The 18,652-nt window shown below is 36.7% G+C and overlaps 2 protein-coding genes across 2 annotated transcripts; both read left to right on the top strand.

The window, feature by feature from the left end:
• Positions 1–14,561: 14,561 nt before the first annotated feature.
• On the top strand, positions 14,562–15,374 carry LOC122293793. The gene has a single exon (XM_043102263.1). It carries the CDS (start codon positions 14,562–14,564, stop codon positions 15,372–15,374), a length of 813 nt encoding a protein of 270 aa, XP_042958197.1.
• Positions 15,375–16,148: 774 nt separating this feature from the next.
• LOC122293792 lies at positions 16,149–17,063 on the top strand. The gene has a single exon (XM_043102262.1). The coding sequence runs from the start codon at positions 16,149–16,151 to the stop codon at positions 17,061–17,063; it is 915 nt and encodes a 304-aa protein (XP_042958196.1).
• The last annotated feature ends 1,589 nt before the right edge of the window (positions 17,064–18,652 follow it).

Genomic DNA, 18,652 nt, shown 5'->3' with positions numbered 1-18,652 from the left:
AAACCTTTAGCTTGTTTCGAAGAAGTAAAAATCAAGATGCCCTTATCCAATAATTGGCTATTACACTTGGACCTTTAATGGACCAGGCTCTCCTTTGCCTATGTCTTACCTAGGGTCTTTGTTCAATCTCAAAGGCATTAAAATTACCTAAGTTTCCATCTTACTCCTACTGCATTATCAAGATATGCTCATTTTCTGAAATCCATCGTTGGTTCAACTAGGATGCTTTATAGCTATCAAGGCTTTCCATGAGGCTACGACTTTGGTGAAAACATCTATGATTTGTTGGGCCATGGGCAGATATTAAAAAGTACACTCCTCACTATAAAAATACAAAATGAGTATTTATGAATAAAATAATCATTTGTGATAGACTCATTTTAACAGGAAATAATCATTTTCGTAAGAAATAATTAGTAGTAAATAAACAATTTTGTTATAGTGATTAGATCAAGAATGAAGTGATAGTCTACTTCCATATACTTGGTACAACATCAAATTGTATAAATTGTGCCACGAGGTATGTAAAGGTCTTGAATTAAGCATTAAAGCTTAATACATGAAGAGACCTTAAGAAAGTACCCCTTAAAGACATTTGATGAACCTTTTATATTATTGTCAAGTGAGTTGTGGTGGGATTACGCATAAACTGACAATATTGGTTAACATTAAATGCAATATCAGGCTAATAAAAAAGCAATACTATAGAGCTTCAACTAGGTGTTAATATTTAATGGGGTTATCCAAGGGCTCGCCATCATAGTAGGACAACTTAATACTAGCACGATTCAAGACTTCAGTAATATATTTAGATTGGGATAGATGGAGTCCTACTAAAGTGCACTGAGCCTGAATTTCAAGAAAAAAACTCAAATACCTAAGGTCATTTATGTAAAAACTTTGTTGCAACTAGAAAACAACAAAGGTGATCGCTGACAACTTAATTAAAGAAAAAAAAAAAAAGAACATTGGAATGATGGAAGTGAATAATCAACTTAGGACTCAATAAACCTAATACAAATAAAGGTGTTGGACAACTTGTTAAACCAAGCTCTTGATGCTTACTTGGAGCCATATATATCCTTCTGAAATTTGTAGACATATTTTAGATATTATTGGTCAATAAATCTAAGGAGCTACTCCATATAAACCTCATATTCAAGAGAGATATGAAGGAAGGCATTGGATATATCCAATTGCCTTATTAGCCAATTGAAATGCACTACAAGGGCCAAAATTGTTCTGACAGTAGAAGCTTTCACCATAGGGTTGAACTCCTTGGCCATTAGGTAACCTTAAATCTCTCAATTATACCATCAACTCATGTTTTACTTTATACACCCACTTATTGGGAATAACATTTTTGTGGAGTGGCCAAGGATAAAAAAAAACTTCTTTTACATTGGACTATAATGCTTGAAACTCGTCTTCCATTGCTTGACTCCAATGATACTTTGCTAGCTTGTGCAAAATTTCCTTGTGTGGGACGAGAGATGGTGGAATGATAGGCTTGTAATGAATGTTTGGTAGAGTAGAACATGTAGTAATCCGATAATTGCTTATTTTTCCTAGAACCCTGTTGAGAATGCATGATTATTGGATGGATGGATAAGTACGGTGGTTGACATGAAAGAGTGGTGGTAGGTGCTTGTGCAGTGTCAACTAATTTGATTAGGGAATCCAGAGGTGTGAGGTTGTTGAGCACTAGATTCTAGTGCTGGAGCAAGAGATTCAAATGCTCAAATGGATGCATCAAACTCAAATTGTCATGAGTTCTATTAGCAACACCTAAGGCATCCCTAGCATTTTTTAGTGTGGGAAGATTTAAAACAACTTGGGAAAGGTGAGAATTAAGTACCATTAGTGAAGGATTAGTTGTTCGTGGGCTAGAAGTTATCACAAAAGGCCTTGGTTGAGATGGACTCCAATTTTGAACTATGAATGAATTTTTATCAAAGATGGCATGTCTATTCAAAATAATTTTTTTGGTGACATGATCAAAACACATGTACCCTCTGCAACTACAATTTGAATAGAAACTTAGGAAAACACACTTTTTAAATATATGCATCAACTTATGATAGTTGTAGGAGCTAATCAAATTGTAACAAGTAGGTCAATAATGTTACATATATTCGTAAATTTATGACCGATAATAAGGTTCAACATCATAATAGTACCTCATTTTTTTAACCATAAAACTATCTTAGTACGGACATTATTAAGTTTTTGTTAAAACTACCTCATTTTCAACAAAAACTTAATAATATAAGCATAAGCTAGTTCTACGTGGCTATAATACTAATTATTATATGATCTAAGATACCAAAAAATTAATGGCCCTCCTACTTGGTGTGTATGTTATCATCAGTACGAACATTAAAACATAAAAATAAATAAATAAAACGAGTCAAAGATTCAGTAATAACAAATCTTACAGTAACGTAATTTAGTTGGCTTTAGGCTTAGCTTAAAACACTTAAAAGTGTAATTATATATATATAGCATATAGATCATACAATAATAACTTAGACGAAATTTAAGAAGTGATTATGAAAATTCATATAACATGGATTAGTGAGGATTGACTCCATGCATCTAATATATTTCATGCTTGACTTATTATTCTTATTTTTCACTTGCATAACAGTCATCATAACATACGTGTATCAGTTCAATTGTCGTTGACCATATAAATCATAGCATAACACATAGTGGACCACACATAAGTTAGTGGCTTGCACATCCCATAACATAAGGCTAAGCATTAAAACTTATTTATGATTCACATAACTTATTTCATATCTTATCGTAATGCATGTGAACATGTTGTCTTCATTATTTTCATGGCGTGTCGTACTCATATGCATGGCATAGAACTAAACATGACATATTAACATAGGCATGTTTATCATGATATGGCATCCACTTATTGCAATCAATAAGCATAACATAATATAAGGGTGATTTTCATGACACAATATCCATTATAAACAAATAACCAAATCATCATATCATACATAATTTCATTCACAAGCACATCTTCATAATTCATCGATGGCTGATAAAAAGGACTAACATTGAATATAGATATACATAGCACATGTAAACAACACTTTTTCATGCAAAATAGAATAGTTACAATACAATGAAGGTTATGATCATACCACTTATCTTATCTCCTTAACTTTGAGAACCAAGCAATCACATTTATCAAGCACTTATTAAGTTACACACATATTTCTTGTTAATCTCTACTAAAATTCTTACTAATTGACTAAGGTATTAACAGATTAATCTATACTCCATAGTGTGCAAAAACTGATCATAGGTTATGTATTCTAGTCTTAAGTTTAACTACATGTCGTGTATGTATGTGTAGGCATACCTTCATAACTTTTTAGTAAGTTAGAATGCATGTAAATCTCAAAATAGTGGTTGTTTGGTCTACTTAGAGTTATTGATGACAACACGTTTTTTGTGCATTTCAAGGGATACATGAGCTTTTGGTAAAAATAGATGCTAACATGTTCAAATTTGACTTCTAGAGTCATTTGGAGTTGTTAATAGTAATCCATTTTTAAAACTTTAGAGAAGATTGATAAAGCTTTCAAACAACTGTGCATGAGATGCCTTGGTTATGTGTGGTTTAAAACATATTCCTCTCTAGTCACTAGTTGTTGCCTATGTATCATAGAACGGTGAACTAATCAATCATGACATGTCAATATGCAAATAACCATGGCTTAATGAATGATTGATAATGCCTATCCTCTTTATGCTAAAATATCTACCTTTGATAAAAATTTGATTTTTGAGTTTCACAACTATATTTATAATATTTTATATGCAGTGAGTGAGTTTCTTACATTTGCTGCTTAAGTGTGTCATTTATTTCTAAACATGTCAAGCATGAAAACCTATGAGTGCATTAGTTGTGTGATGTTGTTGTGTTGTACTCAGGCTCCTAACAACATGTGTTTTATGTGGATCATGTCTATATGTCAAAGTAGTATATATAGAAATCTCTCGTGCATGTTTCTATACCTTTATAATTGTAGTACTAGGTAGGGGTAGGGTTTTAAGGACTATTTGGATTATTGGCAGCAACTTAAATTATTAATACTTCTAAAAATTGGATTTCTTATCTTTTATAACTCGAGATGGTGTTGGAAGAAATCTTTGGCTGCTTTGGCAGCTACCATGCCTTGTAAAGTCACTAAGATGCGAGTCCTAATTCGAACATCCAAAATATAACATAGGAGATTTTCTAACGCTTAGGACATAAGAGTTTTAGTGTATGGAAGAGAAATCCTTACCTATATTACAACAAAATTTAGGAGATTCCTTAATGGGCCCAATGCCTCCTCGTGTCTTACGGCCCGATCTCATTGGGCATGGGCTCTTATAGGGAAGGGCCCCCTTCTTAATCTCATTTGAATTGAGCACAAATCAAATCGGCTAGGGGCTCAATACGTAATCTCAATAGCAGGAAATAGCTGCAATTGCCTTGTGTTTACTGGAACTGTGTTTTTGTAGTTAAATGGGTTATGTCAATGTCAACAAGCAATTGCTCATGTCATTCATGGAGAAGAAAGCATGGGTGGAAACGATGCACTTTGATTTGCAATTCAGACAGGTAGCTTGATAAAGTCTACTTCAAAGAATTTAGAAAAAACTAGAGGAATGAAAATTCTCATTTTTTTATTTTTTTTTTAAAAGAGTGGCTTGACATAACAAAATATTTTGTTTTTCAAGTGATCAAATAGAAGCTAAATTTGATCACTTGGAAGACAAAAGCTAAATGTTTGGTGTATTTTATATTTTTATACAGCACTTAACAATATTTTCAAAAAAAAAAAATGAAACTTTCTTTTCCTGAGTTTTCTTCTTTACAAAACAAGACAAAATAATATTGGGAAACTTAGCCAAAAAAAATGAAAAAAGGACAAGTGCTCCAATTTCTTTTTCTTCAATTCCTCGCTAATTGAAGCAATCATAGTAGCGAAAAGAAAGAAATTGAACATTACATGCAAAATGTCTTTCTCAAAGTCCTCCAACTAGCACTAAGACATGTTTCTTGCAGGCCCGTAACAAAACCCACATGGAGGGAGGGAGCTGGGAGAAATTGTTCATTCTCTTCACATGCAAAGTCTCTTCTCTGAGAAAGGAAAACACAACTTCCAAAGAGAAAGAGATGATGAATGAAGCGAATTGATTTTTCCATGGCAATATTTATAAATAGAGCAGATGGATTTGTTGAGTCTCTAAATGAACGAACCGCCATGATCATCTTCGCCCTTCTAGCGGTATATCTCCGCAATGTCCTCACAAACCCGGTTTGGCAATGGCATCAACAACAAGGGACTTGTATCGATGTCTTCATAATCTAGATTTCAACTGAAAACAGATGAAAAACTCTCAACTTCCCATTGGTAAATAGTTTTACGTGGCATTATGCATCAATAGACGATGCAATGATCACTACCAAAGAAAGAACTCAATTGGTGTGTAGAAGAGTCGAAGGTGTTTATGCTTTGAATTTGCATCAATTTCTTTGCTTCTTCCAAGTTATTTGACATGATCTGATCATTCATTACCTAGTTTACCTTAAACACAAACTGAGAAAGAAGAATCTAAACCTCGCCATCGAGCCTAGCTTTTACGATTAAGAACATGGAAATATGCATCTATCATGATGTTATGCTTTGAATGCAATCCCATGACTAGCTATGTACCTTGGCTTGTAATTTTTGACCCTCTTAATCATTAATTAAGACCGGCCCCACGAGTGCAATGGAATGTGTCAAGATGAGGATTTGGTTCGTGTGGCAAACGTAATACAAGAAAACAAGTTTTTGCGACAGATTATTTGCAACGATTATGATTATTTGTGATAAAAATAGATTTATTTTGATAAGAAACAATCATTTTTATAGAAAATAATTAGTTGCAAATAAGTAATTTTCTTGTAGCGTACGTTACATGTCATGCAAAACAGGTTCAATCACTGTTTCAACACCGAATGAACAATTTGGAAATTTTGGTCATATAACAAGGCTCAATGAATATTAGGGAAAAATGTATTGATATTATCTTCCGAAAAAGAATAAAACAACTATCATTGAATATAGCAATGAACCAAAGAACATAGCTAGAAAAATAACTTTTAAGTGTGGTTAATTTTTTTTTTTTTTTGTATGATATTAAAAGTTCTTAATAAATATTATAACAACTATTTCAAATATTTTTGTCTCTGTCTTTCGAGACTCAAGTTTTTAATTTTTTTTTCTAGATATAATAGGATGGGAAGGGTTTTTCTTATATGTGGCCATAGTAATTAACATCTTAGTTCATGAAACCAAACACGAGATATGGTTGCGTTTGAATGTTAATATAAGTTGAATTGAGTTGTAAATAGTAGTATTTTGTAGGTCCTATTGAGATGAGTTTAACTTTTTAAGTTGAAATGTATGAAGCAGGTTGAGACGAATTTAACTTTTTTATAGGAATTTGAAAAGGTAGTAGGTCCCAGGAATGATTGGTTTAAGATGAGTTGAGTTGGGTTCATCTTCCATACACAACCATATGAGATGAGTTAAGTTTAACTCAACAATCAAATATAGCCTAAAAGTACTGTAAGCTAAATTCATATTCGTATTCCAACTAGAACACAATACATGCCAAACCACACGAAACTCACAAACTTCACCAAGAAATCTGCAGCATGCAGTTGCTGTTCAAGACACAAGTGGTGCATCAGGTAGTCACCTTGTGATGGTGCACCTGCTATGATTAGAACAGAAGAAACAAAAAACAATAGTGGGCACATGACATAGCTATTGTTTAATAAAGTTAGCTAGGAATGTAGTGGATAAAAGTATTCATTTATGTATAGTGAATAGAACTGATCTCCTTTTGGCTCTTTTCTATTCTTGGCATTATGCTTTATGTACAATCTATATAAGAAACTTGTATTCTGCTGATAATGAGATGAGATAAGTGATTCTTCTTTTCACCATTGTTGCCTTGTCTCGAGTATTTTCTCTCAACTCATCAATGTGTTTTTATCCCCACAACATGTTTATCAAGCTTTTCTCATTTCTTCAACATGGTATCAGAGTGGGTCACTTGTGATTTCTCCTATTGATTCTTTTTGTTTCTCTATTTCTTCTTATTCAACCTTCCTACAATTGCAACTCACTATCCTATCATTAAAATGGCTGAAGAAGCATTTTCTGTTAACACCTCTCATAACTCCTCTCCATCTGAAAACCCCAACAGCCCCTTCTTCTTACATCACAGTGACAATGCCAACATTGTGGTGGTAACCCCACACTTGACAGGACCTAATTACCTTTCATGAAATCGTTCATTCACACTAGCCATCTCCATAAAAAACAAACTTGGGTTCCTTGATGGAACCATCAAGACACCTAGCCTCACAGACCCTCTCTACATACCTTGGTTGAGATGCAACAACCTCACAACCTCATGAATTATAAACTCAATTTCTAAGGAGATTGCATTTAATGTTCTATACATTAGCTCTGCCAAAACAATATGGGATAAACTCAAAGCACGATTTGCACAACCAGACAATGTAAGGATTTACCAACTCCAACAGCAGCTTGCCTCTACCACACAGGGTTCTCAACTGTAGGTGATTACTTTACTCAGCTTAATGCTGCTTGGGAAAAATTGCACAACTATAGACCCCTTCCTCATTGTTCTTGTGAGCTGTGCACTTGCAACATTGTAAAATCCCTTGCCAAGGCTCAACAAACAGATTCTATTTTTAAATTTTTAATGGGATTGAATGAAAACTTTGATAGCATTAGAGGACAGATTATTTTGATGACCGTAAGCCATTTTTGGATATGATTTTTTCATTGGTTTTACAGGAAGAAAGGTAGAGGGAAACTCGTGCCCTCTTGCTACGTAGCCATGAAACCTCAACCTTAGCTGCATTCCAATTTAAGAAGAGAGACAAATCTGAGGTAACATGTTACCATTGTGGTAAGAATGGACACACAGAGGACAAGTGCTATCGACTGATTGGCTTCCCTCCCAACTTCAAATTTACTAAGTTAAAATGAGGTTTTTCATCTAGGCAAGCTGGGCACTCTGTAAACTAAGTCACATCACAAACTCATGAGAAGGCAACCATGGAAGGATCATAGTTACCCATTACTGAAGCACAAATTCAACAGCTCTTTGCTCTTGTCAATGCTAAGACATCTCAACTCAACGTTGGTAACCTTCCATCACCTAACCAAGATAAATCTACAAACACTACAACTAGTGCCCCTTATTCTTCCAACATGGCAGGTACAAATTTGCACCCTATTACTCATTCCTTGCCAGATTCTTCCATTTTCTCTACAACTCACCAACAACACTTTGCATCTCTTTTAAACCACCACTCAACCAACTCACAAACTGCACCTTGAACTCTTGACACTGGAGCTACATACCACATGGTATGTTCTGCATCACTGCTCACTTCCATCACTTGTGAGACTCAATCCTTTGTTCAACTACCTAACAAAACTCAAGTCAAGGTCACCCACATTAGGACTGTGAAGTTTTCTGATTCCTTAACTCTCAATAATGTACTTTGTATACCCTCTTTCATCTTCAACTTAATTTCTGTTAGCAAACTCACTCACTTTGCCTTATTTTCTAAGCAAACTTTGCTTTATACAGGCCCTCTCTTTTTGTATGACAATTGGACTTGCTAGGGTATACAATGGCCTTTACTTCCTCACTTCCAATCCACCTAGCTGCAATACAGTCAATGTTCCACTTCCTTCCAGTTACACTGTCAACCAACCAATTTCTACTCATGTCTTCCAAGTAGACTAGCATCAAGAATTTGATCTTTGATACTTTAGATTAGGACACATTTATCAACAAAGAATGAATTTAATTCAATCTTGTGTTCCCAATGTAAAAAGTGACAAAGATATGCAATGCACTACTTGCCATTTGGCTAAACAGAAAAGAAAATCCTTCAATCTGAGTACCTCTTACACCGCAGCTCCTTTTGAACTGGTCCATTGTGACATTTAGGGCCAATACTCACAAGCTTCAATCCAGGGTCATCATTATTTCTTGACTATAGTTCATGATCACTCTCAGGTCACTTGGGTTGATTTAATGAAGTCAAAATCTGAAACAAAGACCCTTTTGCATAACTTTGTTCACATGATTAACACTCAATTCAGTGCCAAAGCAAAAAATCAGATCTGACAATGGATTGGAATTCGACATGCCTATTTTCTACAATTCTAAAGGAATTTTATACCAAAAGACATGTGTCTATACCCCTCAACGGAATGGGGTGGTTAAGAGAAAGCATGAACATCTCCTATGTGTGGCTAGGTCCCTCATCTTTCAAGCTTCCTTGCCTCTTCATTTTTGGGGAGATGCTGTCATGACAGCCACTCACCTCATCAACAAAATACCAACTCCCATTTTGAATAATGAATCCCCCTATGAAATCATTTTCTCAACAGTCCCATCATACACACATCTAAAGGGTATTTGGATGCCTGTGTTTTGCATCTACCCTCCAACATAACAGAACCAAACTAAGTCCTAGAGCCAAGAGATGCATCTTCCTTGGCTACCCATCTGGTGTTAAGGGATATAAACTCTATGACTTAGTGAATCATTCCTGTTTTATTTCCAGGGATGTCATTTTCTATGAATCCACATTTTTCAAGATTCTGATTCCAACACTATCTATACTACACTCTCATATGATCTGGTCCTTCCCTCACCATTGTCAAATTCAACATCTTCATATCCTGAAACTATTATGCACTCACACACTCAAACAGATCCCCTATCACCTGATTCACTTGACAACAATTCCTCATCACTTAAGCAGTCTCAAACTACCTATCCTCATACACCCTCACCTCAAACCCTTCACTCATCACCTTCTACTAGTGATTCTGTGCAAGACATTCCAACTAGAAGGTAAGATCGAGTTAGACATTAACCCACTTACCTACAAGACTATCACTGTCAACTTGCCTCAACTGCACACCCCTTCCATCAACACTTAACCTACACAAAATTATCACCTAATCACAGATCATATGGCCTCTCTCATTCTCTATTACATGAACCAAAAAGTTATCAAGAAGCTGTAAGATCTCCACATTGGCATGAGGCAATGAACTCAGAATTGAGAGCTTTGGAAAATAATGGAACTTGGACTATCACCACTCTCCCCCTTGGTAAATCTACTGTTAGCTGCAAATATGTGTATAAGGTTAAATTAAGGTTTGATGGAACCTTAGAAAGGCATAAAGCTAGATTGATGGCTAAGGGTCACACACAAAAAGAAGGTTTTGACTATCAAGAAACCTTTAGCCCTATAGCCAAGCACACAATAGTTCGAATTTTCTTAGCATTGGCAACCATCTACAATTGGCACATATACCAATTGGATGTGCACAATGCCTTTCTCCATGGAGATTTGGATGAAGAAATCTACATGAATTTGCCTTCAGGGCATCAAATTCAAGGGGAGTCATCACACTCTAAAGATAAAATACTGGTTTGTAAGTTGCATAAGTCTCTTTATGGACTTAAGCAAGCATCTCGCCAATGGTATTCAAAATTCTCCTCTTCCTTTATCTCAATTAGTTTCCAACAGTCCAAGTTAGATTATTCCTTGTTTATAAGGAATGATAAATCAGGTTTTGTGGCTTTGTTAGTTTATGTTGATGACATAATCATCGGAAGCTCTCAGATGGTTGCTATTAACAGTATAAAGGCATACCTCCATTCTCAATTTAAGATTAAGGATCTTGGCAACCTAAAGTACTTTTTTGGATTGGAAATTGCCAAATCAAACTTGGGTATTCACTTATGTCAAAGGAAATATAGCTTAGAAATCCTTGAAGATGCTAGTTTACTTGGATGCAAACCAGCTAACACTCTAATAGAAATGAATCATAAGTTGCCACATTTATCCTCAGACTTCTTAATTGATGCAACAGGTTATAGGAAATTGATTGGGAGGTTGATTTATCTAACCACAACTCGACCAGATATTACATATGTTGTTAGCATTCTTAGCCAATTCATGGACAAGCCATCCCACATTCACATGGTTGCAGCTCATAGGGTTCTAAGGTATGTGAAAAGTCCCATAGAACAAGGTAATCTCCTCTCCTCACAGTTAGCTTTGCATATAAAGGCCTTAAGTAACTTTGCCTGGGCAGCTTGCCCAGAAACTAGAAGGTCCATGACAGGTTTTTGCATCTTCATTAGGGACTCCTTAATCAACTGAAAGTCCAAGAAACAAGCCACAATCTCTCGATCTTCTGCAGAGGCAGAGTATAGGGCCTTGGCCCATACCAGTTGTGAAATTGTCTGGATAATCTCTCTACTCAAGGACTTTAACATAGACCATCCTAAGCCAACACTCTTGTATTGTGAATGCCAATCAGCAATCCATCTAACCAAAAATCCAGTTTTTCATGAGAGGACTAAGCACATAGAATTGGACTGCCACTTTGTTAGGGAAAATGTATTGTCTAAGGTTCTTACACCTATACACATAGCCTCCAAATTTCAACTGGCAAACATCTTCACCAAGGCCCTCCTTGCTACCACCTTCTATTTTGTACCATCCAAGATGGGCACCTTATGCATCTATACCCATCTTGAGGGGGAGTCACAAACTTCAACAAGAAATCTGCAGCCTACAACTGCTGTCCACGACACAAGTGGTGCATCAGGTAGTGCACATTGTGATGGTGCACCTACTGTGATCAGAACAGAAAAAACAAAAAGCAATAGTGGGCGCATGACATAGGAGTTTTTTAATAAAGTTAGCTAGGAATGTAGCGAACAAAAGTATTCATTTATATATACTGAATAGAACTGGTCTCCTTTTGACTCGTTTCTATTTTTGACATTATACTTTATGTACAGTCTATATAAGAAACTTGTATTCTGCTGATAATGAGATGAGAAAAGTGATTCTTCTTTTCACCATTGTTGCGTTGTCTCGAGTATTTTCTCTCAACTCATCAATGTGTTTTTATCCCCTCAGTAGGTTTATCAAGCTTTTCTCATTTCTTCAACAACCACACGAGAAAAATTGATCGATCAAGTATGATTGAGACATGGTTGAGACTAGGTTCTTATTTGGTTCGGGGAAACTTGAAAGAACTATTTTTCTTTACAGAAAAATTAGATGATGTACATGATTATAACTATAATATAAACACATTCAGGATGCAAAAATTCCAAAATCAAGGTGTCTGCTGTATCAAATATCGATCGACGTACAAAAGGAATCTCGATTCTATTTGACTGAAAGAGCTAATTATCAAACTATATATAGCACCCCCAAAAGTACTACCAATTGGCTGCGCCAAGAATTATTAACCCGAAACATTAGTATTCTCTTGCTCGTTCGCCTGATCTGCCAATTCCTGTAGTACTTCATCGGCTGCAACTTCCAAGCCTTTCAAAAGATGGGGATCAATCTTGGGATTCCAATCGATATGATCATCGATGTAAAGATCTGAACTGGGCATGGGAATCTTGTTGCATGGGAGGCCATTCAACTTTAGCCAAAACCGAGTCTTTGCATCGTGGAAAGCCTTCTCTCCGGCCGAATCGTTCCACTGCAAGATTTCATCAAACTGGGATACGTTCTTTTTCGCCTTCAAGAACCTATTCCAACGCATCGAACCCACTACAAAACAGAACAGTTTCTCCCATGATTCCATGCTTATTTGGCATCTTCGGTCTTCTGATCTTCTCCTGTCGGGTTTTCTTTTCTCCACGTGCTTTCCGGTGTGACATTACTTTATTCTCGCGAAAGCATGGCCGGCGTACGTACATGGGACAGTATATATTCACGTAGAGGAAAGATGAATGCGTACAACTTTTTATATAATTATATTTTAAATTAAAAGTGTTTGGTAAAGAGTTATTATATTTTAAGCCCGCATGTATAAGAATTAATTTTAAAATTTATCTTAATCAAATTATATCATGTAAATAAAAAATGATTATTATTTTATATGTATATTATTTTTTATTCATACAAGTGTTTATGCCTACTTTTTGGATTCCGATCCTTCTCTAGCATGCGTAAAGGATTTCTAATAAAATAAATAAGTAGAAGTTTCCAGGAAATTTCTCAATAGGGTTTTTAAATTAAGAACAAATTAACGCATGTCATGTAATATCATCTTCGAGTCGTACTGAGTTTTGGATTTAAAAAGGAAGAATCTCCTTTGTTCTTAATTTTTGTGGTAATATTTTATTGGAAGTTTCAAGATGGATTCTTTTCGATCTCTTGCTTCCTAAAACAAGAGATTATAAATATGTATATATGTATGTATGTATATATATATATATATATATATATTTATCTTGGTCTAGCTAGCTAGATCGATGATCAGATTCGTTTATTATTTCCAAAGATTCTCTATAAATAAGCTTTTAATTTAAATATTTCTTACCATTTGAAGAAATATAGATATATTTTATTTAATTTTATTTAAAATTATCATCCAACCAAATGTCCCCTATAATTTAATTTAGTAGAAATGCTACGGAACGACAATTGCTGATTTCAGCCCATTAACGACAACCAATCGACATCAGATGTCATTTAATTAGCATGACATAAGTTAACACTATGAGGTTGATTTATACCTGAAATGAAATACCCTACGGAAGGAAATGTTCTTCCCTTCCCTCTGCCTCTCAATGAGGAGTAGTGTTGCCGCCACCAGCAGACGACCACTACCAATTCGACGCAACAGTCCATCGTTCAGCCACCTAGCTACCATGCACTTCCAGTTCAACACGCGTTATACATATAATACTTCTATTAAATCATAAATATATGATCTCTATTAATGATAGACATATAATATGCCCTAGACATATAATATGCCCCCCAAAAAAAAACCTCCTTAATCTAAAGGTCCTACTAGAGCCACCGAGAGTGGCTCCCCGGCTAGGACTTTACCGACAAGTGCAATATATATTTTTTATTTTATATTTTTTTAAATGATCTCTTTAAATATTTTTTAAAATTTATTTAAAATTATTTCTTTAATAATTAATTAAAAATAATAAAAAAATAAAATGGGAGTGGTGACTTCTATATAAATGTCAGCTTTTATATAATTGTCAACTTTTACATGAATGAATGGTAAGCAGTCGTCCATTGATTTCATATGTTTTCAGAAAAGGCATGCCAATATATGTCATACGTTTGAAGAAAGAGAAACTTCCAACCGGTCTATCTGCTTTTCCTTTAACAACAGCCTATCAATAAATTTGTATCACGTAACTCTTCTATTTCTCATCCCATGTACCTGTTTACAACAGATAACCTTGTAAATGTCGGTCAAGTCTTCTAAAATTTTGTCCTCCCTTTCCTTGGAGAAAGAGTGAGGTTTTCAGTGCCTTTGGTCTAAAAGGATTTATGTCTCACATCCTGTGAGTTTTAGTTTTTCATTTCTGGGGTTTTCTTTTTCCTTTCATTCTTGGGTTGTGATCAAATGGAGGCAGAGGATTTGGCAAAGCGTTGGGAGAGACTACACTTATCAGAGGAAGAAAGGTCTTGTTTTCACGTCAAACAGGATTTATCAAAAGAGGAGGACAGAAGAGGAAAACATTGCATAGTTGGGAGGGCTATGACAGAGAAAGGAATTAACAGTGAAGCTTTCAGGATTACAATGTCTCAAATCTGGAGGTTGGAAGGATGGGTCAGATTTAAAGAGTTGGGAGACCAATGTTTTCTAATCGAGTTCCAAACTCTGGCAGATAAAGAGAAAATCTTCAGTGGTCATCCTTGGTTTTTTGATAGACATCTCCTTACGTTGCTAGAAGTGGACGGAATAGATTCCATAAGTGAATTACATTTTGCATATGAACCTTTCTGGGTTCAGCTCCATAACTTGCCACTAGCTACCATGACAGAAGAACTAGGAGAACAATTCACAGCCTCCATTGGACACGTGATCCGGGTAGATATTGAAGCAGATGGACGTGCATGGGAGAGATGTTTGAGAGTGAGGGTAGTAGTGGACATCCATAAACCTCTTCTGAGAGGGAAATGGATAAAGGTTGGCAAGAAAAAGCACTGGATTTCATTTAAATACGAAAGATTGCAGAACTTCTGCTTTCAATGTGCGGTGCTCTTTCACAAGGGCAAAGATTGCACCAGACTGCGACCTGAACATCAAGGTGAGAAGGAAGCTCCACAACAGTTTGGTCTCTGGCTCCGTGTCCAGCCGAGGAACACAAACGTCTTTGACAGTCGCAGGTACGGTGGCTCCGACGATGATAAAAAACAGTATGGGGAACAATAAAGAGATAGAGCCGAAGTTGTCAGAGAGGAGGCATGGCCAAAATCTCAGGCTGTCAATCAACAGGCTCTGGCATAAGAGCAGGAAGGTTTACCAGCGGAAAAGAAGGAAAAGGGTCTTCAAGCCTGCAGAATGCAACAGCTTAATGAAGGAAGTTTGGGAAAAGGTAACTACTTTGGCTCTTACTTAGGGGTCCCTAGTTCAGTTCAGGCCAAAAGTAAATCTTTAGAACACAATGAGGCAATGTATGTCCATGAAAATAGTATATCTGGGGAAAACACTAGTTCCCAAAGTCCACATGTTTTTATCATGGGAATGGAAATAGAGGCTGACTTAACAACACCTATAGGAATAGGGGTTGAAAAAAAAAACAATGGCACATGTTTTAGACAGTGGAGTGAGCATAATACCAGCTACTAGTAAGGATGTTTCTAATGAGGGGCAACGTGGTCCAAAGGTCAAGGAGTCTAGCAATAGGAAAACTACAGACAACCAACAAGTAGGAGGTGACTATAGGACACATGTTACGGCTAGCTTGAAGAATAACACTAAGAAATGGAAAGGAAAAGCACGAGAAAGAGGCTCACACACAGAAGGCAATGAGGTAGAGTCTCTGGCAAACATCTCAAACTAGGCCCTGAGAACTAACTAAAAGAGGGGGTGTAAGAGGAGGGTACATGAATATGATCCTGGTGAAAAGAGAACAAAGAGGTATGTTGAAAACAAGGAGAACCACCATGAAATGGCAGAGGCTGGAACCCAGCCTTGCCAATTCCAATGAGTATATTAGTATGGAACTGCCAAGGGCTTGGGAACCTTTGGACAGTTAGTGTCCTTAAGAATCTAACTAAGGAAAAGTGGCCCAAATTAGTTTTCCTTGTGGAGACTAAGAGCAAAAAAACAAGATTGGAGGAGGTGAGGAGGAGTTTGAAGACGGATGGTTGTTTTGCTGTGAATTGTGTGGGTATGAGTGGAGGCATTACATTACTCTGGAAGGAAGCTTGGCATGTCAAAATAATCAACTACACAAGATGGCATATCAGTGCACTAATTCAGGAAGGAGACCCTGGACCAACATGGAAGTTCACAAGGTTCTATGGACACCCTGATTCTGCCAAAAGGAGTAGCAGTTGGCAATTGTTGCAAATGCTAAAACCTTCCAGCCCCATTGCCTGGCTTTGTGCAGGTGACTTCAATGAGATCCTGCACCAGAAAGAAAAAGTGGGTGGAGCAAGCAGGCCTTATAGACAAATCGAGTCCTTCAGAATGGTAGTTGACTCCTGTGGGCTTAATGACATCCATTCACAGGGACTGAGGTTCACATGGTCCAGTAACAGGTGTGGAAAGGCTTTCATAAAAGAAAGGATAGATAGAGCGTTTGCTAACAAGAAATGGAATGAGCTCTTCAAGAATGGTTCGTGTACTATCCTTGCTGCAATTAAATCTTATCACTCTCCCCTTGTAATTGAAAAGCACACCAAAGGTCCTAAGGGAAAAAAAAAGAAAAAAGAAAAAAAAAGAAAGAGCTGTTTTAGATATGAAGTGGCTTGGGAGTTGAGAGAAGATTGCTTGAATACAATAACTGAGGCATGGAGGAAGGATGGAGGAGAAGGGGGAAAGGCTAGCCAGTTAAGACAGAAGCTTCGTGTATGTCAGAGAGACTTGCAGTTTTGGAATAAGAAGAGGCAATAGGAAGATCGCTCGGCAATCACCACTAGAATGGCAAAGATTGGTTACCTCCAAGACACTGGCACAGGTGATCACCTATCCCAAATGAAACATATTCAGAAGGAAGTGGAGACAACTTTGACAGAGAAGGATTTAAAGTGGCGGCAAAGGGTAAAGCAACACTGGTTCAAACTTGGTGACAAAAATACCAATATTTCCATATGCAAGCCAGCCAAAGGAGGAAAACTAACACCATCAAATCTATTGACGATTCACATGGAAGAACTATCACTGAACAGATAGAGATTAGGGCTATTTTCACAGGGTATTTCTCTTCACTTTTTACAACTTCTCAGCCTTCTAATTTTGAGGATTTCTTAAATGCCATGGATACTAAGCTGGCAAGGGAAATGAAGAGCTAGCTTATGAATCCTTTTACTCGAGAGGATATCAGAGCAGCTGTCTTTCAAATGAACCCATTGGGGTCTCCTGGCCCCGATGGGTTTCCAGCCCATTTTTATCAAAAATACTGGGAAGTAGTGGGTGAAGAAGTGTGCAAGCTAGCCCTCCAAATCCTTAATCAAGGTGGTTCCTTATCTGAAGTAAATGACACCTTCATTTCCCTTATTCCCAAAGTCAAGAGTCCTAAAAAAGTAACTGAGTTCAGGCCCATCAGCCTTTATAATGTAGTGTACAAAATCATATCCAAAACAATTGCTAATAGACTGAAAGCTATTCTCCCTCAGCTTATTTCCCATAACCAGAGTGCCTTTGTGCCAGGCAGGCTAATCTCTGATAATACCATAGTGGCTTACGAAATTTTATACTCCATGAACTTAAGAATGAAAGGAAAAAAATGTTTCATGGCCCTCAAATTAGATATGAGTAAGGCTTATGATAGGGTTGAGTGGATGTTTGTTGAAACTATTATGAAAAAGATGGAATTCCTTAATCACTAGATCAACATCATCCAGACCTGCCTTAGGTCTGTGTCTTACTCACTTCTCATAAATGGGGAACCCCAACAGATTTTCAGGCCTTCCAGGGGACTTAGACAGGGGGACCCTTTGTTCCCTTATCTGTTTATACTTTGTGCTAAAGCCCTTACTTGTCTCCTCAATAGAGCTGAGCTTTGTGGTACCCTTACTCCTGTCCCAATTAGAAGAGGACCTGTCACTGTGAACCATCTTTTCTTTGCAGATAACAACCTCTTATTCCTCAAAGCAACCCCTGAGGATTTCAGTTGTGTTATTAAAATCATTGGCCAATATGAGAGGGCCTCAGGCCAGGTTTTAAACAAAGACAAATCCTCTATTTTCTTTAGCAAAAATATAGACTAGGTAACACAGATTCAGTTATTGCAAGTAGCAGGGATTAAGTCCCCTGGAACTTTTGAAAGGTACCTGGGCCTACCTACATTGGTGGGCAGAACCAAGATAGCAACCTTCCATTCCCTCATTGATAGAACATGGGCTCCTGTAACTAATTGGAAGACAAAACACCTCTCTACAGCTGGGAAAGAAGTACTACTAAAGCAGTCTTGCAAGCCATCCCTACTTACACCATGGGGATGTTTCTTCTACCAATGTCCATTACTAACAAACTGAACCAAA

Source organism: Carya illinoinensis, chromosome 14, assembly GCF_018687715.1.
Source record: "Carya illinoinensis cultivar Pawnee chromosome 14, C.illinoinensisPawnee_v1, whole genome shotgun sequence".
Taxonomy (NCBI): Eukaryota; Viridiplantae; Streptophyta; class Magnoliopsida; order Fagales; family Juglandaceae; genus Carya; species Carya illinoinensis.
Note: the sequence above shows the minus strand (reverse complement) of the source record. Positions and strands in the feature narration are given on the sequence as shown.

Excerpts from the sequence above, each read along its gene's own strand:
- LOC122293792 (XM_043102262.1), top strand. The coding sequence starts at position 16,149 with ATGAGTATATTAGTATGGAACTGCCAAGGGCTTGGGAACCTTTGGACA.
- LOC122293793 (XM_043102263.1), top strand. The coding sequence starts at position 14,562 with ATGGAGGCAGAGGATTTGGCAAAGCGTTGGGAGAGACTACACTTATCA.